This window comes from Anabrus simplex, chromosome 2 (genome assembly GCF_040414725.1).
Source record: "Anabrus simplex isolate iqAnaSimp1 chromosome 2, ASM4041472v1, whole genome shotgun sequence".
Taxonomy (NCBI): domain Eukaryota; kingdom Metazoa; phylum Arthropoda; class Insecta; order Orthoptera; family Tettigoniidae; genus Anabrus; species Anabrus simplex.
This window is the reverse complement of record NC_090266.1, coordinates 798,807,335-798,830,558: the sequence shown is the minus strand read 5'-3', so window position 1 is coordinate 798,830,558 and position 23,224 is coordinate 798,807,335. Positions and strand designations below refer to the sequence as shown.

Genomic DNA, 23,224 nt, shown 5'->3' with positions numbered 1-23,224 from the left:
TATGGAGATGATGTTTTTCATCAGATGTAGAAATTCTGTTTTAGGTCGTGTATTAATGTGCTGGTGCAGTCAGGTGTAATTCAAGAATACTGACACAAGCCATGACTTCCACTCACAAACATGTCACTCGTCACAAAATTATTCTACTTAGATGTACCCTAATTAATCATAAAATACTAGGAATAAGAGACTAACTAAGAAATGTGTAGCTACACTAAATACATATAGGTACTGACAGATTATTATTATTATTATTATTATTATTATTATTATTATTATTATTATTATTATTATTATTATTCATGCCCCAGCATGAGGTGACATGCGCCAATTGCAATTGCAATCATGTTGCATCGTTTTCTGATTACCCATGCATAAAACGAAGCAATAAAGATTCCTCTCAACCATGGTGCTACACCACAGGCAGACATTGATCTATCAAGCAACCGCTGCTCAGCCCGAAAGCCTGCATATCACAAGGCAACGCATGGTCAGTGTGACAAATCCTCTCGGTCGTTATTCTGGACTTTCTCACCGTCTCGTCGTTAGACAGCTCTTCAATTTTAATAAGATCCAGGTAAAAATTTGTGATCTGACCGGGAATCGAACTTCGGGCCTAAGGGTGTTAGGTGGTCATGTTGCCCCTAGACCGCGTGGTCAGCCAGGCAATGAAGAAATATTATACACAATGAATAAGACAACCATAAAACTTTCTAATTTTGTGCGCACAATCAAGCTCTCATCTCAGTATCCAGATTAATCTACCCCTCTTTCTAGATATGAAAAACATGGCTCAATTCCTCTCCTCCCAAAGTATAATCATCTCTTTGCTGGCTGAGTGGCTCAGACAGTTGAAGCACTGGCCTTCTGACGCCAACTTGGCATGTTCGATCCTGACTCAGTCCGGAGGTGCTTAAATACTAGCGCCTTGTGTCGGTATAGTTACTGGTACGTAAAAAACTCCCATGGGACTACGTTCCAGCACCTCGGAGTCTCCGAAAACTGTAAAGTGGGACGTAAAGCAAATAACATTATTATTAATCATCTCCCTTATTTACCAAGAACCCTAGGGAGCAAGATGCTCGACACCTTCCATATATCACATCCACCCTGCCCAATCACGACACAACAGTTAACTTCCTAGTCTGCATGGCATCCTCATAGAAGATTACATTTATAGAAACCCATCCCAAAAGCAACAAACCCAATCCCTTGCATTTTAATTCCATCCTTCCGCGCTCTCCTTAAAACTCCTTAAAATAACTTATAAATCTTATTCAAAACAGAATACTATTTTAACCAAAGAGATTCCTGAAATGCTTATCTCTATGTTAAATGTAACACTGCCCTGTACCAAGAATCTTAAATCTATTAAACCTGCATGTCCTAGTATACATAGAAGAAACAGGGAGAGGAGAACAATTTTAGTACCATACAGTTAGTCCATCTATAGGGAAGGTGGAACGCCAATAAGACCCATGTCGGAAGATTTACCGGTATTGACACGTGAAAGAACCCCCTTTCAAGGTAATATTCCAACTCTCCGGCATCCCTTAAAATGTATTGCAATTGAAGAATTTCAAATACCTAACATTTCTGTTTTAATTATTATTATTATTATTATTATTTATTATTATTATTATTATTATTAGTGCATTATGCTAAAATATCTTCAGAAAAGAGCTCATAAGCAGCAGTAATTACTTGTGAATCACCCTGTAGAAGAATATTAGAAATCTATTGTGCATTCTTCGCAACCTCGAGGCTACTGTACATGTTTCATTCCTGGTTGATAAGAAAAAAGAAAGGAACGGACCTTACTAAAATTCGTGACGTCAGCTAAGAAAATTAGACAGTAAACTCTATCATGTATGCTGATCACGGGACTGAAGAAGTCGTTGAGGGTTAATGATAAATCACACATATATCTGTTAAGTAAGTGCAGAAGAACACACATCCTTAATACTTGAAATTATCTACCTATTGCTATTCTGTATCCCCAATCTGACATTCAGTTCTCTTGGATTTCTTCCCCGCCACTTTATATCTTTCAGCAGATGATCCATGTAAATTACGAACAACAAAGGTGAAAGATTACAGCCTTGCCTAACCCCGCAAGAACCCTGAACCAAGAACTCATCCTACCATCAATTCTCACTGCAGCCTATTTCTCAACAAAAAATGCCTTTCATAGATTTTAATAATCTACACTTGATCCCATAGTCCCCCAGTATGCTGAACATCTTATCTCTCGGTAACCTGTCATATGCTTTCTCTAGATCTACGAACATAAACACAACTGTCTATTCCTCTCGTAGCATTTTTCAATTACCTGGCACATACTGAAAATCTGATCCAGGCAGCCCCTCTGTGGTCGGAAGACACACTGGTTTTAATACGACTTCCTCTTAACCACTGAGTGCCTCCTCCCTTCCAGAATTCAAGTGAATACCTTGCCTGGCATACTGATCAATGAGATACTTCGATAGTTGTTGCAGTCCCTCCTGTTCCCTTGCTTATAGATAGGTTGAATTATTGTTTTATACAAATAGAAGGTACCTTACTAACATTCAATGCTAATCTTAATTCCTCTATGAAGCCATTTCACCCGTGCCTTCCCATTTTACTTCACCATTTCAGGTCTAATTTCATATATTCCTGCTGCTTTACGACATTGGAGTTTAGTTACCATCATTTTTACTTAATTAAGCATAATTTCACCAACATCATTGTCCACCTTCCCATGACTATGTCACCTGGAAGATTTTCTTTTACGTTGAGAAATTTTAAAAATATTCCTCCCCCCTTCGGTGATTCCCTGGGATCTATTATGAGTTCACCAGAATTACACAAACACTAGTCATTTCCTTTTACTGTCCCTTTCTACGATTCTTTATTACTGTCCAGAAAGGTTTCCTTCCTGCTTGCCCTAGCCTTTCCATGCTGTTACCAAAATCTTCCCACGTCTTTTTCATGGATTCAACAACTGTTTGTTTCCCTGTGTTTCCTTCATGTACATGCAATTCCTTGTATGTATCAGTCCTTGATTGGAGCTATTTCTGATATGCCTTATTTTTAAGCTTATAAGCTGCTCTCACTTTATCATTCCACCAAAATATTTGCTTTTTCCCATCCTTACACACTGCTGTTTCTACTACAGCATCCCTGCATATTCTCGTCGTGGAGATATTCTACTGTTATTCGTCTGCAGATTTCACTTTCTCTTTCCTAGGCCTAGAGATACTTAGCTCACTACAGATCAGATAGTGGTCTTCATCATGAAAAAATCTCCGGAATTCCGACACATTCCTAAATAGATTTCCTGAATTCAAAGTCTGTTAAGGTATATACAGTCTATTATGGATCCAGTGCCCCTACCCTCACATGTGTAGCGGTGAATAGTCTCATGTTTGAATAATGTATTTGTAAGTGCTAATCCCATACTATCATAGAAGTGCAGCAAGTGCTTCCCATTACTTATTTTCCCACTCTTACCAATCACCCTTTTATATCCTTCGGTTCAATTTCCAACTCTCGCGCTGAAATTGCCCATTAGCACTATCCTATCCTTGCTGATGCACCTGAGTACGATGTCAATCTTTCATATAACTTGTCAAATTCATCCTTGCATGGTGTGTACAGAGACAATTCTCGTCCTAATTCCTCCAACTGTCTACTCTATCCACATCATCTTCTCATTTACGTGCCTCACAGAAACCATGTTGGATGCAATAGTATTCCTGATGAACAGTTCTACCCCATACTCTTTCCCTTTTCACGTCCTGTCAAGTTCACTTCATAATCTCTTCCTCAGAATCTCCCGTTACCTGTGCATCATTAAGTCCTAACAGATCCATAGCATCCTCTTTGCTGTCACAGCCTGCTCTACAATCCTTCTTCTATAAGCTCTATTAATATTGATACCTCCCTATTGAACTTCATTTTGTTTGCCAACTTGTTTTCAAGGAGTCCCTCGACTGTCAAATTGAAGTGGGACTCTTTTGCTCCCATAGGTCTGAGGCTTGCTAACATTCCGAACGTGCTTGGAAATAATACTGTGAAGCAGGATGTTAACCTTACTTATGCATAGTTCAAGTGAGGATCTCTCCTATAACGGGTTAGGGACCACGATGGATTGCATAGTCCTAGCCGCCGGAACACTAGGAGGACCATGGCCTACAATATGTCTGAGACGCCCAGTCCCAGTCTGTAGCAACTGGTATCCTGACTTTCAGGAACACTTACCTGTCCACTCAGTCATTGGCCATGGTTCACGAACTAGGACATGGCTACCGTAACCCTACCACAAACCATGAATAATAATAACAATAATAAAAATATAGTTTCAGGTTTCATTTTTGTGGTTTCACATAGACGGCCTTCCTACCAGCTTAGACGTTTGGACCGCGCGGCTATCTAGCAGAAAAAACGGAACTACTATTTATGGTGACTATGAATTTGCTTTTGCTGGGTGGCTCTGCCTGTGCAAATGTGACTGCAATCTTCAACCTTCTAAAATCAATAGCCCACCAAATTGGGGTCATGTGTCAGACACTTTCCACTGACCTCCCGCAGCAGCTATGGTTTTCTTCAAAGGACTCATCAGTAGGCCTAATATTGCTTAGCCACGTGTATCAGGTTACACACCACAGAACACAATATTGAGCCAGGGTATAACGCAGTCGAGTGCAGAGTACGGCTAGTAAAATTACATTATAACTTACTGCTTGAATTACGTGGGGGATAAGACGATTAAATTATCTAAGAATAATGGCAAGTCCACCCACCTGCGGATGATATGAGGTTTCCCCACACTTGAGCAAACTGGAAGATCATGAAGAATAGGCCAAAGAAACGAATTGTAAGAACTTCCGACGGCACACCACTGAGCTCTGAGTAGATCTCAGCCACAACACTCAAGTAGGTACACTTCCCACACCACAGAGGACCACCACCGAAGCCTACAAACAGGGCAGCAGGAATCAATGTGTAGAGCTCAACATGGAACTGGGCGGCGATATAGGGCATGTAGGCGATGAATGAGACGGCCACAGCCCACTTGCACCCCAGCCACCTGGTGACAAGACAACATACTTTTATCAAAGGCAAAATAATTGAGAGAAAAAAAGGATTGCCCTCGAAACTCGAGCCCGAGTCTCTATCTAGCAGAGTTTCGTAATAGATTACTCGTGGCAATAAGAAAGAGAGATTTAATGTCTATGCCTTCCAATAACTGTGTGTATTGTGATCTGTTCTGAAACCACTAAAACTTGCATCAAAATGATAAACGAGCCTTGTACCAGTCTGTTTCAGGATATTCCGGGTGTAGTCCTCACAATAGCCATACCATATTTTATCAAAAGTATCCGGACTCCAGTAGTTGTTTTTCACAGGTTATGGAACCAGCCCAGGCCCCTGGGAGAGGCCTCCGCCTCACGAAATGTGCTGACTAAGAGTGTATTTTTAACCTCACATGACTTTACTTGGAGGGTGATTTGAAAAGTAGGGCAGTTGGCTAAGCGTGCACCTTTAACCTTACATAACATTACGCTAGCTACGACCTTAGACCTAAGGGCGTTAACCTTGCAGACCCAAGTTCAATGCCCAAGAGTGCAAGCTTAACCGAACAGCCAACGTGATTATGGGTAAGGGTGCAAACTTAACCTAACAGGGATGACGTTTGCAAGCATAACCTCACATAACCCGATTTCGACACTAGGATTAACCCTCTTGGAGCCAGGAGCCGATGTGGTCGGCCGTTCATCATCAGCTGGAAGAAGCCAGAGCTCCGCCTTCACTCTACTAAGGGCCGATGACCTTCGATGTTAGGCCCCTTAAAACAACAAGCATCATCATCAGCACCACTCTACTACTGTAAAGTGCCAGGCCGTTTTCAGTGGAAATACACGTATTTTAAAATTCACGTATATCTACAGGTGTATAGCAAATACCGGCATGAAATTTTCTACATATCGACTACATAGAATAAACAACTGGTTTAGAGTGATATAAAGAGTCAAGAAAGTTTTATTGTTGATTCATAGTTGTCGATAACGTTTATTTTTAGGAAGAGAAAAATAGTTTCGCAACTTTTCTCACAATATCTATTTTGAAAAATAATTTATACAATAATACAAATAAATAAACGTAATTATGTATAATGTATTTCTAAATACAATTCTATAGAATAACTCATTTGAACGCGAAAAATATAAACATAAAAAATAAAAATTCAAACGTATGTCACTAGTAAAAATATAATATATCGATGTATGGAAAATACTGACAAGAAATTTTCTACGTGCAGACAACATAGTATAAAAATAATTCTGAATTATTAAGAAAATAAGAAATTGTTAATATTATAGTTTTGTTTTCAGCAAAATCATTTTCTCGTTTTCGGTTCTAGTATCTATTTGAAAGAGAATTTTACAATACAACAGAATATACGTAATTAAGAAATCCATGGTGCTAAAGCCCTGATTTGCTTTGGCCTACCAAGCGACCGCTGCTCAGTTCGGAGACCTGCAGTTTACGAGGTGTGGCATGGTCAGTGAGACGAATCCTCTCGGTCATTATTCTTGGATTTTTAGACCGGGGTCGCCCTCTCGCCCTCAGATATCTCTTCAATTGCAATCACTTAGGGTCACTTACATTGAGTGAACCTCGTACCAACCCTCAGGACCAGGCGAAAATTCTTGACCTGGCCGGGAATCAAACCCATAATCTCCGGGTGATAGGCTGGCACTCTACACTTGGACCGCGGGGACCGGGATTTACGTAATGATAGAGTACTATATGTGACTATAAGGTTTAGCAGGGAGAAAGTTAAAAGTAAATTGAAGAATGATATGGGCGGAGAATCAGACGGAGGGGCATGTTTAGGACCAAGAATATCCTTGAAGGAGACAGGAGGTTAAGGAATGTTGTCGGGTTCATTGGGACAAATTTCCAGAAAATTTTCTCCAGAGACATCATCATCATTTTCGTTATCACTAGTTTCATCTACCACCATATTAAGAGTAATTATAGTGCCGTTGGAAACAATGAAACGTCTTTTCTTTAGCTGCAGTGATTCCGTGGGCGTGTCCGGTATAATTTCGTTGCTACTCTCTGAACTAAATTCACTATTGCTATCCAATAAATCATCCGCGTTAACTTCACATTGTTCCAAATACTGCATTAATTTATCCTCATCAATACCTGCTGAAAAAATATCACGTGAAGAACTTGCCATTTTGCTGTCACAAATCCACTCACTGCAAGGAGCAATCTCTTACTGACCGGTTAGCGGTATTTGTGAACACAGAAAACGACTCTTGTGAAAGCTATAACACCCTCGTAGAACTGCCAAAGCAAGGTCGGGCACACAATAACGTGTAGCCCCTGTACGACATGTTGTAACAAAAGTATGCACGTCACAATAGGTTGCCTCAAAATGATGTTTTCACAGAATTTTAAGCCTCTGGCAACTTCCGACTGGATATTTAAAGGCCGACCTGATCGGCTTGACAATTTAAAGGGCGGGTGCTCGCACTACCGCCTGGCTCCAAGGGAGTTAAGGACGTTAACTCTACAGACCCAAGTTTGACGGCAAAAAGTGCAAGCTGAACCTGACTGCCAATATGATTATGGCCAGGAGTGCATGCTTAACCTAACAGGTACGGATTCGACACCAAGCTTTACGTAACAGATCCTGAATTCGACCCTAGCTAGGACAATAGCTTTACAGGCCTAAGAGTGCTAACTTCACCTAATTGCCAACGTGATTGTGGACAAGAGTGCTAGCTTAACCTCACAGGATTGATTTGACGCCAGGCTTAACCTTACAAGGGCATTACAGATTCAAGTTTGAGATTCGATCCCAGGCTTAACCTAACTACACAAGATGATACATGGTCCAGGGTAACTTTAGGCTTCTTTGATGCTGAGCTTGGTGAAAGCTGAACTTGGAACAATATGTCGGCTACACACATTGTATTAAAGCTGGTGTAAGGCTTAATAATGTGCTTTATTGATATGGGCCGTAATGTTGAAGCTAAACTCGGAAAAATATGGCGAATGCACATGGGACTAGAGAGATGGTGTAAGGCTCAATACATGTGCTTTATTTATAGGGGCATAACGTTGAAAGGCCATGTTAGGTCTGTGAGGTTAATCCTGCATATGTCATGCCTGTTAGGTTAGGCTCGCACTCTCGAGCAACGAACTTGGTTCGGTAAGGTTAACCCTTAGGTCTAGGGTCGAACCCAGGGTCTCTGAAGTGAGGTCTGCACACGTAGCTAGCGTAACTTCATGTAACGTTCAAGGCGCACTCTTAGCAACCGCCTTTTTTCCAAATTGCCGCCAAGTAAGGTCATTTGAGGTTAAGCACGCACTCTTAGTCAGCACATTTCGTGAGGTTGAGGCCTCTCCCAGGGGCCTGAGGCAGAGGCGGTTTCAGAACCTGTGATAAATCACTACTGACTCCGTTCTATTCATGGAAAACTATAACCTAGACAGTTACGCCTGCTATAAAAGGTGGATGATATCTCTATGTTGTTCAAAGCTGCGCGAGTGCTGCGGAGTGAGTGGAGCAAGGGAACTTAGTGACTTCGAATGTAGAAAGATTATTGATTGCCACATTGATCAGACAGGTCCATTTTCACCTTTCTCAAGTTGCTTAAGTCATTATCGGGGATATGATTGTAAAGTGGAAATGGGAAAATACAATCACAACAAAACCATGGGAAGGCAAGCCACGTGTGTTGACCAACAGGGATTGTAAAATGCGTAACTTCTTACGATACTATGACCTGTGCGTTCTGCAGTGCAACTACATGTGCAGCTAGCACCATGGGTGTGTACCGGGAGATAGAAGGGCTGAGTTTCAACGCTCAGGCACTCATCTACAAACAGCAGATTTCGCCGGTGAACGCAAAGCATCGTATTCAGTGGGTGTAAGGTGCACCGCCACTGGCCCGTGGATGGCTAGACACGCGTGATTTGCATTAATGAATCACACTACACGCTGTGGCAATCGAAAGAGAGGGTTTAGGTGTCGTGAATGCCAGATGAGTGACACATGCCAACCTGCACAGTGCCGAGAGTGAAATTTGGTGGAGGTGCGATACAGTGTTGGGGGGGGGGGGTAGTGAGGGAGTGAGCGCGGAGTTTTATAATTGCTGCGGACGGGAACAAATAGGGATATTTTCACCAGCTGCACATTGCCTGCGCTAAAAAACCAGTTCGGAGATGATCACTGTGTGTTTCAGCACGATAATGCTCCATATCATAAAGCAGGATCTATTCATATGTGGTCTGAGGAAAATAAGGTTCTCGAAATTTTACTTGCCAAACACAGGCCTATCGAAAATCTCCAGTGTGAAGTAGAAAAGCTACTACATACCAGATTCCAACGACCATTATCACTAACTACGCTTGCTCCAGTGCTGCATGAAAAATAGTATGCGTTTTCCCCAGAGACGTATCGACGCTAGGTAGACATTCTCCCCTGTAGATTTCGAGTTAAAATACCCTATTAATGATCATTACTAAAATAACTGGCAAGAGAAACAGGGTAGTTTCGAGTATATGTCCGGATACTTTTGAAGAAAATAGTATTATCAGCTCTTTCCCTTCAGACAACTACTGATGTTGAGAGATACTTTCTTCTGGGACCATTTTAAAGCTTTTGTAAATCTCAGGACATTTAAAAGTTCAAACGTATAATAATGATGCTAATATTACACTAGTACTAAAAATATTTTTCTACAACTTCTCCCCCCACATTTATGTAGGACGAATTTATTAGATTTAGACACATTTTTTCATTCTAGAAAACAACAAATATTATCACTAGTTCAAGTTACTGATGCATTTTTCCAAACATGTCATCTATATAAAAGACAAGTAGTGTCCTCCTTTGAGTTAGCATGATTGTCCAAAGATTTTCAAACATTCTTCGATGACAGAAGAGCTTTGTAATACTCGTATTCTGTAAGTACCGTGATTTTGATCAGAATATTTAAGCAGTACATTAAAAGATCAATAAAATGTATCATTTGAACTACAAGATCAGAAACGAAGGTACGTCTAGGGTTTAGATCTTGTTCTATTTTGAGAAAAATGTGTTTTACTTGATCCGCAATCGGCGTCTGCCTTACAAATAAGATGACCAATGAGGTCCAGTACTATAAAATAATACATGTTAAATGAAGATGCTAAATAATGGGAAAACAACAATGGGATATTTCATACATTGTTATACACATTCTGATTTACAATATGTATGGATTGTTTCAAAATTACATTCAGAATTTCTGTATATTTCTGGGTACACAATCCAAGTCGTTGAAGGTGCTCCTTTGTCCAAACAAAAGATGATCCACGCGCACCGAAGAGAAGACCTCATACTTCCTAAGTATAATCAGTTGAATTTCATCTCTCACTTAGGAGAGGAATAGATGAGAAATACAGTAGATTACCGGCTTCTCGTCATCAACATCTGTAGCCTTCGCAAATCGAATTACGGGGTCCAAAATCATTGCTCTCTTCAATGGTCTATTAAGCGCTACAATATCAAACATTTTATTGCTGCCTTCATCCACCAAGCAATGGACCCCTTCATATACTTCCCACTTCGCCAGTTTGAAAGCCTCTGCAATTGGAGATCGAACAGCGTGGTGTCGAGTGTTCCTTTTCCACTCGCCTTTTGAACAGTATCTTAAGATATGGCCCGGTGTTTCCAATTCTCCACATCTTGGGAAACGGCAGGGAGTAGTATTGGATGTTCTTTCTCGAAAGGATCGTACCGCTGCTGCGTTACATTACATCCTTTGCAGTCGCCCATTCCAAAGAAGACACCTTGTATATTACTATTAATCCAGGAATTGCTCGACGGATCATCCTCGTATACAGTTACACCTTTACCTATATTTGGAAGTGACTCTATGCCACAAAGGCTTGATGTTGAAGATGTTTTCTCACCTGACGTTCAGATTACGACAGTGCAGCCTCATTAAAGGTAATTCCTAAATTGCTTAACGAAGAACTAATTTCAAAATGGAAAACCTGAATTTTATGCAAAAATGTTTTCTCTATTGGAAGCAATATTTTGGCAATATTATACTGTCGCTAATTGGCTTCTTAGGTAGCTCTAAGGATTCCCAAACTCCTTAAATAATTGGGTTCACATAACATAATATTCGGGCAATCGTATGGCAAACTTAAGATTTCTTTAACTCATGATCTAATCATTTTATACATATCATCTTAAAACGATTCTGGAACTTTCTCAATATGTGTTGCCTGTAGCTTATAAATAATTCTTGACCAAATAAACTGAATTTTGATCAGATTATGCAGTAGTAAGGTGGAATCTGCCAAAAGCTTTAAATTGTGATTTAAGTTCTGAATGACGCGTCTCTTACTCATTTCCTCTTCATGGATTAGGCTAAATAGCCTGTTCCCACCTCAGATTTCATTCCATCTCTTCATAGGAAGACCAATATCTCTTCTCCCCGGAGGGTGGTATTCCAGGGCAAGCTGTTGTTATCCATATTCAGAACGTGGTTTTTCAAATTTATCCTGTTTTGGAATAATCATTCATTAATTGAGAATGTATTTAATTGTTGTCTTATCTATTCATTTCGTATTTTATGTTTTAGGGAGTATGCTTTTACTGATCTTAGGAATCTCATTTCAGATGATTGTATTTTGTTCCTATAGCTTGTTTTGCCCATGTGTCACTTCCATATAACAAAGTTGGTACAGCCATAGTCTTATAGAATTTAAGTTGAGTACCTTCTCTTACTTTACCTTTCACTCTTCGGCGAATTGACTCACACATACAGTAGAACCCCGTTTAACCGAAATAAATGGGACGGAGCCATTTCGGTTGACGCATCTTTATCGGAATACACATGGTAAATATTTTCGGAAATTAAATGTCGAAATAAAATTGTACAAAACGTTGTTAAGCGAAGGTGCAGACTGTACATTAATACTAAAAGGTTTACATAATGTCACTCATTGTATAAAATCCGAGATTATCTTCTGAATTTCCTTGGCGCAGCGCTGTCGTGCAGTTATGTCGCACATACATTTAATCAACAGTACATCTGCTGGTTTAGATTCATTGCTTTGTTCAACAAAGCGCAAAGCAATCGGAAATAATGAAACAGTTATTTTGTTTCAACTGAACTAATTAAATGTCGTATGGCTTTTAGTGCCGGGATATCCCAGAAAGGGTTCCGCTCGCCAGGTGCAGGTCTATATATTTTACTCCCGTAGGCGACCTGCGCGTCGTGATGAGGATGACATGATGATGAAGACAACACATAAACCCAGCCCCCGTGCCATTGGAATTAACCATTTAGGTTAAAATCCCCTACCCGGCCGGGAATCGAACGCGGGACACTCTACACAGAAGGCCAGTACGCTGACCGTTCAGCCAACGAGGCGCACTTCAACTGAACTGAATACCATATACAGTAATTTTATTACAGTAGTGTAATTAAAGCGTGTGGTATTGAGCCATCCCCTAGATGCCTCAATATAGATAATATGGTAATTATATCACGCATCCATTAATCACATGCAAGAAGCAGAGTACGAACTCTGAAGGTCCGTTATAGCCAAGCTAGGAGCAGCGCGGCATGGAATTTTCAAGAGGGTAGCTTGCCAGATTGAATTCAAAGCGAGCCGTTATCTTGGTTACTAGGCAAGCCACCGGCACTCCAACATACAAATTCATCTGATTTGTGTGTGGGAGTGGTTAGATTTGATTGAAGGGAACTCCACAACACGATCTCAGGATGAATAACTTCGAATTCACACTAACGCATCTCGAGATTTACAACGTTCATTTCACCACTAAGCTAGAAGTCCACAGTTCCAAACTAAATATCACCTGTAGATATAATTACGATTCACTCCTGGAGCACAATAATGTTTACATGAGTCCTTATTTAATAATTTATTTGAATGAAAAGTCGATGAGAAGGCCGGTCAACCGTCACGAAGCTAGCGTTAGACGGAGAATTACCTCGTGCTACAAAGGGACAGACAATTCATTTAAAGACCCCGTAGGGAGGAAGCTTTCTCATTCTTCTGAAGTTGTTGGTGCGAGTAACACGCAGTGGGCGGATGTGAAACTCTCTTTGTGTTAACAAAGCCGTTATACGCTTGTGCGCTTTTATACTTATTTCTATAGTTAGATCGAGCAAGACAATTCCCGGATAAATATCATGTCCTGATTTTCATTCGCCGTAATTTGATAGACCACGATCTGGTCATGCGAATAATTTGACTGATATTTTCAATTAGTTATAGCTAGAGCGCCGCGCGTGAGATTGATTACATTCGAACTCTGACCGGTATCTCACTACGGTTCGCATACGGGTTATGTGTGAATCATGTGCCTCTCGTACGTATATATAGCCGCTATATAAATTAATGGCGATCGGTTTGGAACCCTTGATCTGATGACACATATTTCGCACTAATATCTGTGTGTAGGTTGAGCCAATTACAGCCTAACATCAGGACCGGCATTGTGTAATCGTACACATTAAGCGGCGAAGAAGCTGGAGCTAATCTAATTACTTTCCCCAGAATCCTAGGAATAAAGGAGACATTATGGATGGACGTGGTATCAACGCCAGGACATGAGCTGTGGAATCCGGGATGAATGACTACTGGTTGCGAAAGATGAGTACAAAAATCCAAATTAAATGGCATGAACTTAGTGTAAGCTATTGCATTCAGGTTGGGGAATTTATTGTCAGCTATTATGGCTGCAGTTTGTGTTTTCACGTAACGATGAATATTTGACAAATGGGCGGTGAGCATGTTGTGAGCCCAGGCCAGTTTTATATTATTTATTTTAATTAGCGGGAATAGAGGGTCACGCCATAGGATTATGTAGCTGGTTTGTTTTGCTTGTGTGTGTTATATGATATTCCGTATTTTTCTGTAGTTATTTGGGGATGAGAGTCTTCGTTATGAACACAGGCCACCCGACATCAGCGTTGGCTAATTTCACGTAATTAGGAGCATAATGTTAGTCAGATATTTCTATGCATGCAATTTTAATATTATTTCAGCTGTAACGGAAGTAGCTGTGGGGACCTCTCCTTCATTGAGAAAGTTAAGTGTCATTTATTTTTAGCGAGAAAGCGAGTCAGGGATTTAGCTTGGGAATGAAGCCAAGATATTTGAAATGAGAGGCTTGATATGCCAGAGTGATGAAATGAGGCCTAGTATTTGTGTTAAGGCAAGATATGCCGTTATTAATTGAGGGACCACCATGTATTTGAGTGCTAACTATTCAGCAGAAAGATGCGAAGAATGCATCCGCTGAAGCAGAGAATGAGAGTTGTTCATTTGTTTACCACGTGAAAGTTTTTTGTAGCAGGCTGAAGACCTGGCTATTTGTGATCCCGTTAGTCGGTGGACCGACTTGCAGAGAACATGTTTTCCCCTCTAAGTGAAGGTGAAGGTTACCCTGAGGCCGTCTACCCTCGCCAGCTAAGTATTTGTGAATTTTCTTACGGTTGATTGTTTGAAGAGCCGAGCATACAGACAACTTTGTGTCTCTAAAGACGCAATCTGACGCAGCCTACAGACAACGAGTTCGATTCTCCATATATCATCATTTGTGTATATATATATTTGTGTGTGTTTCTTTCCACAGGTGTGGTCTATTTTTGTATGTTTTGTCAATTGTTGTGTCCTGTTGTGCTAATCTGGGTACGTCAGCTCGTCAGCTGACTGTGGTGTCATCCAGTTCTGCCTGGACTGTTTTTGTGTGAGCCCGCGAGCATATTGTCGAGTCTGTGTTATTATGTAAATGATAATTAGGGAACCACCCTATGCCATAGTGTTTTACATATGTTTGTATCTGCAGTTAGACGGATTGTAAATATTTTGTCTTCGCTATTTTACGAATCTATTAGTCCTACCGGTTCATTATAGAGACGTTGTGAACGACGATGCCTACGGGCAACAATATTGGATTTGTTGTACGCGTCCGGAACAATCGATCATAAAATACTCCGGGTCAATTTTATTGTTGTCAAATTTGTAGTCGTCAATTTTTAAGTCGTCAATTTTAGTCGTCATATTTTAAATCGTCAACTGTCAGTAAGTCAGCTGTTGAATCGCCAGCATGTAATTAATCAACTTGTAATTGTTCAACTTTTAGTTACACAGCGTAATAATGATGACGACTAATCCCCTGTATAAACACGATGTATTTACTGTAATTTAACGGGTCATAACCTGACTTTGTTTAGTTTGTTTGTAATGGTAATATTTTTTGTAAGCGTTTTCGCAGTTTAATTTATTTTAACGACTAATTTGAGGTCGATTTCTGACATACTTTTTAAAATAAAAATTGCATTAGCATGGACCATTTCTATGTTTTTCGGGATTAATAAATCCATTTTACTCCATAAATGTTTCTCATTTCAAGGTATATGTCCATTCTTCCTGTCAATATACTCATTAGTATAAGTTTAGATTAGTTTTTGAGTCGCCCATATACAACGAATTGGTCCACCGCTTTACCGAACCCTGAGTCTAGTTGGCACAAGGACAGGAAATGGCGCTGTGTAACGTGGGGCGATTGTCATTTGGGCGGCACTTGATATATTTTATCGCGGTGCAACGATAGGTTTAGTTTAATGTGCGTGGCTATAATATTGTACCCACTGTGCGATATTTTTGATAGCGCGTATCTTTAGGGTAGATATTCATGGAACGACCTTAAGTGTGGGTGTATTATTATTATTATTATTATTATTATTATTATTATTATTATTATTATTATTATTATTATTATTATTACGGGGTTACCCGTGGATCAGCAGAGGTGAAAAACGGTGCCGGGATGAATGTGTCTAACTACAAAGTCAAATTAATTTAAAATTTTAACAAAGGTTATATTTTCTTGAAACAACAAAATTTAAACAACTTAGTGAAATAACAATGACTTAGCACATTAGACACAAGACTTCGAAAGATCCAGGATTTCAGAATTTTAACACACTTGGACTATAAGCCCCTAGTTTTACAATTTTGAGCTCCTAGCTCAAATTTATAAAAGATTACAATTTTACACAAAGGGCAGAAATCCCCTAATACCTGGAGCACTTGCTCCCAAAATTGCAATATCAGGCCTCCCAGAGGCAATTTTACAACACTTGAAAAAGAGCTCAAGCTCTCTCAGTTCTCAAGCCTATTCCAGGCAACACATTGTGTAAATCCAGTAATCACTGGCCTTACAAGGCACTATTTACAAAAGCCATCTTATTACACAGGGGTATCTAGTACCCAACCTACGAGGCCTTAGTAAAAAAGAACAGGTTCAATAAACGGCCCGAGTTCAACAGGAATGGAGTCGGAGATAAGCTCCACAAAAAATTTACAGACCTATAGGGCACTTGGCCAATGAAACAGGTGCTAATCCCAATCTACTGAGGTAGCGCGTATAGAGATAACTTTAATACCTAGCAGAAACAAATGCGGTGCATCAAACCAAGATGAACGGGAGCTCGAGAGGGTAAATCACTCTCTATCCCCGATTACAGTTAAAGATTTATAAAATTTTACATGAGCCGAAATAAGATTTACATTTTAGAAGGTTTGTTACATAGCTAAGGTTTCGAACCTTACCCTCGGGTTAAACTGCAGAGCTAGCCAGAAATAAAGATGTTAAACGGCCATCACTTTGCTGAAGAACTGCTGCGTGAAGAAAGAGGGGCCTCCCGCCCCCTGCGTGACACAAACACTTAGATGTTGATCAAATGGCCAAGAGCCGTGAAAACCCGCAGTTTATAAACCCTCGGGGAAGGTTCGAGATCTTTCGTGAATAATCAAGACACACCCACAGAATTTTATTGGTGAATGAAACGTTACACTCAAAATCGAAGAAGAAACACGGGATTGTTTGAAAATTAATTACAGAAATTCTTGATTGGCTAAAATCAAAACTAGCGGAAAGAAAAGATAAATATTGCCAACCCAAAAATGAATGAACGAAATTTAGTAAAGATAAAAGTTATGAATACAAAGTTTCTTCAAAAAGGTTCCTTCACTTCGCACCAGGTGCATGATCAAAGTTTGTTAGTAGTGACATCTATGAGAGAATGTTCAAACTTCTTGATGAATGGAAAACAAGAACAAGTAGAATTTCACACAGTTCACAATAACAAATTTTAGTGGTGCCATCTTCAGAGAAAATTTATAAGTTGGTCCACTTTCAAATTCACTGTTTCTCCTGTAGAGGAGTTCTTTAAGGCGCAAGATTTAAATGCGATGCGTTGAGGTGTACCTCCCGGTACAATTAATATTGGGAGAGATCTTATAATCTTGTTCAGAGTAAACCATGGAATTTGAACATGAGGCAAGTGCTTGTTAAGCTGTGTCTATTTTCTATAGCGCCATAGCGTAAGACGCCCACAATTGTAGTTTATTATATTTATTTTCGTTATCAGATTTGGACATTGGTTCCAAGTCAGGGAATGACCATAGCTGGTACCGAGATGCCAGGCATTTTGTAGTTGCTGATTGGCAACATGTCAGGCATTTAAGATTTAATATAGGCGTAGTCAACTTCGAAACTGGGCGCACTAAAACCCGGCGATCTAGCGTTAGATATCTTGAGTCTAGCAGCTCTACGTTCGAGTATTAATGTTAGTATGCGGACATAATTGCAAGGTTTGGATTGCAATTGTGTGTTTAGGAGTAATCAGTAAAGCCTAAATACATCAGATAACGTTAGATGTGAATCGGCATTTAAATTCTAGTGTTAGGAGAAATGTGAGACATGAGCAGACAAGCAAGGCATGTCAGAAAATTTTTATGACTCTATTCGAGTCTGAGGACAATAAAATGATTTCTCTATGAGGTAAAGTTGGACGATGACATATCATTCAGATACGAATCGACACAGACATAGCCTGAACATTTATTTTGCGTAAAAAACTATTAATTGCCGGTACCTAGATAGTTTTTCTAAGTAGAATAAGGTTAGATACATGGGATGACCTCGGTCCCATGTGATATATTATGACAATACTTGCATCTATATCGAAGGTTTGTGGCCGATAAACCTCTGTTTGGAACATTCGCCTCAAGTCGGAGATGTGTTGTAAGCAGGGTCATGTGCTGTTGTCGAGCACTTAGCCTTGAGCCCAAAATTTAGGATATTTTGAGACTTTTGGCTAAAATATTTGGGGCTACAACCTATGTAAACCTTTTCTAAATTAACTCTCGCGATTTTATTTCATTTTGTTATCGCGATATTAGGAAAATGTAAATTTGGTCCGATACGAAGCTTCTAAGTGGCGAGTTATTGAGCCACATTGATTGCTGTGTGATTAATGTAAGGTATTGGTACCTTAATTATAAGTAAAGTAAAATACAGGGAAAGTTGACCCGTACGAATAGTTCATTCGTCTCGGGGACCCAGCCGCGCCGTCGCATTAATAACAGAGTAATCATGTCGATGACCTTGAAGGATTTGTTGGCGAAGTTGGAGTTGAACACGGAGGAGAGTGCATGCCATATGGATGAGGCAATAGGAAAGCTAGGAGAGGAAGCGGTTAAGCGCAAAAGGGGGCGTATGATGGAACTTACAAATGAACATTCGAATAAGATAGACCAAAATTCAGAGGAGTTATCTACTAAGGTGGCGGATACTAGTGATAAATTACATGAGGAACTGAGCGCGCAATTAAAACAGGCGACATGAGATTTAGAAATGAGAATAGACACTGCAGAAATGCTGTCGTGAAGGGTTAGAGAGATTAGAGAAGCGATTAGACGAGGTAGAGATTAAGACTCAAGTGCAGGTTGAAAAGATAGGGAATTCTGTTGAGAAATTATCTATTAAGGTGGCGGAAAATGCTACGAAGACAGACAAGCGCTTAGATGAGATGACGTCAACCTTGGATGAGGCTCGAACGGAAGTAGGTTTAAATCGCAGTGCCATAGATAAGTTATCTACAGATACTAAGACTCGATTTGAAACTATGTCGGCCGAGATTAGTATTAAAATTGCAAACGCCCAGCAGAAGACCGTAGAGAAATTAGAGGTCAAGATTAAGGAAAAGCAACGGGAATCTGCGGAGAAAATGTTGGAGATAGAGAAACAATTGAGGGAAGAAATTGAGGATGAAATAGCTGAAAAGGGGAAGGAAGTGAAGAGAATGTTTTTGGCCGTGAAATAGTGGGGGCAAATAATCAGGAAGTAGGTGCTAGTATCGAGGCTTGGAGAGAAGTCACACAGAAGAATCAGAGCAAGTTGAGTTCAATGGGGTAGGAACTTACGCACATGAAAGGAAAAATTGAGCTGATTGATCTACATACAAATAAAGAGTTCAGCCGTATAAAATGCTCGATACAGCAGCAAAGTATGGAGAGACCTGCAAGAGAGAGTAGTAAGCCCGCATTATTGAGCGATCTGCTACATCTCCCTAGACACGAAGAGCGTACTTCGACTCCCATTATATTATTCGTGCTCCTGAGGATAAACTGAAAATATTCACGGAGATAGATGACAGTACACCACGTGCATTTTTATGTGAACTTGAGCATTACATGGCAGATTTGAAGATACCGCCAGAGAGAAATCTCAGAACGGTAGAAAATATTTTAGGAGACGTCGCCTTAAACTGGATGTCTGCTTTTAGATATACGTTCAGCAAATATGAAGAGTTTAAGGATGCTTTTCTTGAAATATTTTGAAATGTCTCTGTGCAACAGGGATTACGAATGGAATTATACAGGAGGAAGTATACAACCACTTGGCCAACCAAGTATCCTCCCTTTTTTCGTGGCCCAGGTCATGAAGTTTAGGGATCTTGACGTGCCGCCATCGGAGAGTGAGATGATTGTGGCTATATCCAGGCAGCTACCGGTGGAGGTCCAACGAACGCTAATTGCTGCGAACGTTAAAACTGTAGCAGAGGCCGAAATGACTCTGTGTCAGCTCGACCAAACGTCTGGCCAGAATCAACCTCACATTAGGCACCCAGAGGACGTTCACACCTTTAATGTAAGCGAAGATAAAAGTCCACCGCCAAAATTATGGAAGAACGGCGAGCGCCAAAATTTAGGCACGCAAACCACGATTCGAGATGCGGGACTTAGAAATAACCAACCGAGGAGTACGAATTCGCAGCCACGGAGTCCGATAGATGACAGGAGAGATAATGGATATCGGGGAAATCCTCCGGAACAGAGAGGAAGAAATTACCCCACTGGCCATAATGGTCGGATGTACAGGTATAAGTACGGAAACTGGTCAGGACTCAGAGGACCTTATTATAGATGGGATGAAAAAAGCCACGGAACCGAAGAAATACGGGAAACTTTCGGCCAAGCTACGAACAGCGTAGTAATGAATCCCGCAAATATGTAGAGGAACTGAAAAACGGATAGAAAGAAGAGGCTAGGTGGCCAGAAGCAATTCAGGGAAAAGGAGAGGAGCAATGCATGGTGCCGAAAGTGAATCAGACCGAGAGCTTAGGAGGGAACAACAGGGACCAGATTTGAATCCGAAAGCTCCCAGTTATAATGCTACATGTGCAGCGTACGAAAGAAACAACAACCCCAAAAAGGATGTCAATGATCATGGCGAAGGAGATGAGGACGGCGAGGAAGAGGAACAGCTAGAAGCACGACCTTTACTGGTGGAAGAGACAGAAGGAGAAGAAGAAGAAGTCGACGAGAACGTCAACGTCATTACGAATGAGATTCCAGAACAGCCGGCAAAAGATACATGTAAGGGATGTGCTAGTAACCAACGCAAATTTCAAGCTTTACGTGACATCTATTACCACACTAGAATGGACAATGAATGGATGAAGGAGAAGTCTGAACGAATGGGAAATGAGAGAGGAGAGAGCCTTAGAGACCATTAACTGTGTTAGAGATGACGAGTGGTATTCCTGTTAAAAATTTGCTGGGGAGGATGAGCCATTCCCTAGATGCCTCAATATAGATATTATGGTAATTATATCAACGCATCCATTAATCATATGCAAGAAGCAGGGAACGAACTCTGAAGGTCTGCTATAGCCAAGCTAGGAGCAGCGCGGCATGGAATTTTCAAGAGGGTAGCTTGCAAGTTGGAATACAAAGCAAAACGTTACCTTGGTTGCTAGGCACGCCACCTGCACTCCAACTTTTAAATTCATCTGATTTGTGTGTGGGAGTGGTTAGATTTGAACGAATTGAACTCTACAACACGATCTCAGGATGACCAACTTCGAATTCACAGTAACGCAACTCGAGATTTACAACGATCATTTCGCCACTAACCTAGAGTTCTACAGTTCTAAACAAAAATTTCACATGTAAATATAATTACTATTCACTCCTGGAGCACAATAATGTTTACCTGAGTCCTTATTTAATAATGTATTTGAATGAAATGTCGTTGAGAAGGCGAGAATCAGTCAAACGTCACGAAGCCAGGGTTAGACGGGGAATTACCTCGTGTTTCAAAGGGACAGAGAGTTCATTTAAGGACCCTGGAGGGAGGAAGCTTTCTCATTCTTCTGAAGTTGTTGGTGCGAGTAACACGTAGTGCGCAGATGTGAAACTCTCTTTGTGTTAACAAAGCCGTTATACGCTTGTGCGGGTTTATACTTATTTTTATAGTTACCTCGAGCAAGACAATTGCAGGATAAATATCATATCCCGATTTTCATTCACTGTAATTTGATAGACCACGATCTGGTCACGCGAATAAATTGACTGAAATTTTCAATTAGTTATAGCTCGAGAGCCGCGCGTGAGATTGATGTACATTCGAACTGTGACCGGTATCTCACTACGGTTCGCGTAGGGGTTATTTGTGAATCGTGTGCCTCTCGTACGTATATTTAGCCGCTATATAAACTAATGTCGATTGGGTTTGAACCCTTGAAGTGATGACACATATTTCGGACTAATATCTGAGTGTAGGTTGAGCCAATTACAGCCTAACATCGGGATCGGCATTGTGTAATCGTACACATTAAGCGGTGGAGAAGCTGGAGCTAATCTACTTCCATTCTGCAGAATCCGAGGAATAAAGGGGACATTATGGATGGACGTGGTATCAACGCCAGGACCTGAAAACCAACGTGTATTGCTGGAATCATGAGCAGCTAAGCAGCCTAAGATATGTGGCTGTAGAATCCGGGATGAATGACTACTGATTGCGAAGGATGAGTACAAAAATCCTAATTAAATTTCATGAACTTAGTGTAGGTTAAAGCATTCAGGTTAGGGAATTTATTATCTGTATTGTAATATTAAATGTCGGCTATTATGGCTGCAGTTTGTGTTTTCACGTAACGATAAATATTTGGCCAATGGGCATGTTGTGAGCACAGGCCATTTGAATAATATTTATTTTAATTAGCGGAAATAGAGTGACACACCATAGGATTATGTAGTCTGTTTTATTTTGCTTGTGTGTATTATATGATATTTCGTGTTTGTCTGTAGTCATTTCTGGATGAGAGTCTTCCTTATGAACACAGGTCGCCCGCCATCAGCGTTGGTAAATTTCACGTAATTAGGAGCATAATGTCAGTCAGATATTCTACGCATGCAATATGAATATTATTTCAGCTGTTACGGGAGTTGCTGTGGGAACCTGTCCTTCATTGAGAAAGTTTAGTGTCATTTATTTTTATCGAGAAGGCGAGTCAGGGATGAAGCCAGGATATTTGAAATGAGAGGATCGATATGCGAGAGTGATGAAATGAGGCCTAGTATTTGTGTTAAGGCAAGATATGCCGTTATTAATTGAGGGGACATTATGCATTTGAGTGCTAATTAGTCAGCAGAGAGATGCGAAGAATGCATCCGCTGAAGCAGAGAATGAGAATTGTTCATTTGTTTACCTCGTGAAAGGTTTTTGTATTAGGCTGAAGACCTGGCTATTTGTGATCCCGTTAGTCAGTGGACTGACTGACAGAGAACATGGTTTCCCTTCTTAGTGAAAGTGAAGGTTACCCTGAGTCCGTCTTCCCTCGCCAGCCGAGTATTTGTGTATTTCCTTACGGCTGATAGTTTGAAGAGCCGAGCATACTGACAACTTTGTGTCTCTAAGGCCCGGTTTCACAGTATACGCTTAAGCCTTGGATCGGGCTTAAGCGGGAGCTTATACTCTGGACGAGTTTCACAGTGGGGAGTGCAAGTGGTAAGCCGAGCTTATCTGTGACTGGCTTAAGCTGTA

General features: G+C 40.5%; 1 protein-coding gene across 2 annotated transcripts in view; it reads right to left on the bottom strand.

Annotated features, from left to right (window-relative positions):
- The window catches only part of LOC136864463 (UNC93-like protein), a 355,393-nt gene that overhangs the window by 94,275 nt on the left and 237,894 nt on the right, over positions 1–23,224 (bottom strand). For both annotated transcript variants that reach the window (XM_067141480.2, XM_067141481.2), the window contains exon 3: positions 4,788–5,074. In XM_067141480.2, the coding sequence (XP_066997581.2) occupies positions 4,788–5,074 (287 nt within the window). The remainder of the gene's footprint in view (positions 1–4,787; positions 5,075–23,224) is intronic.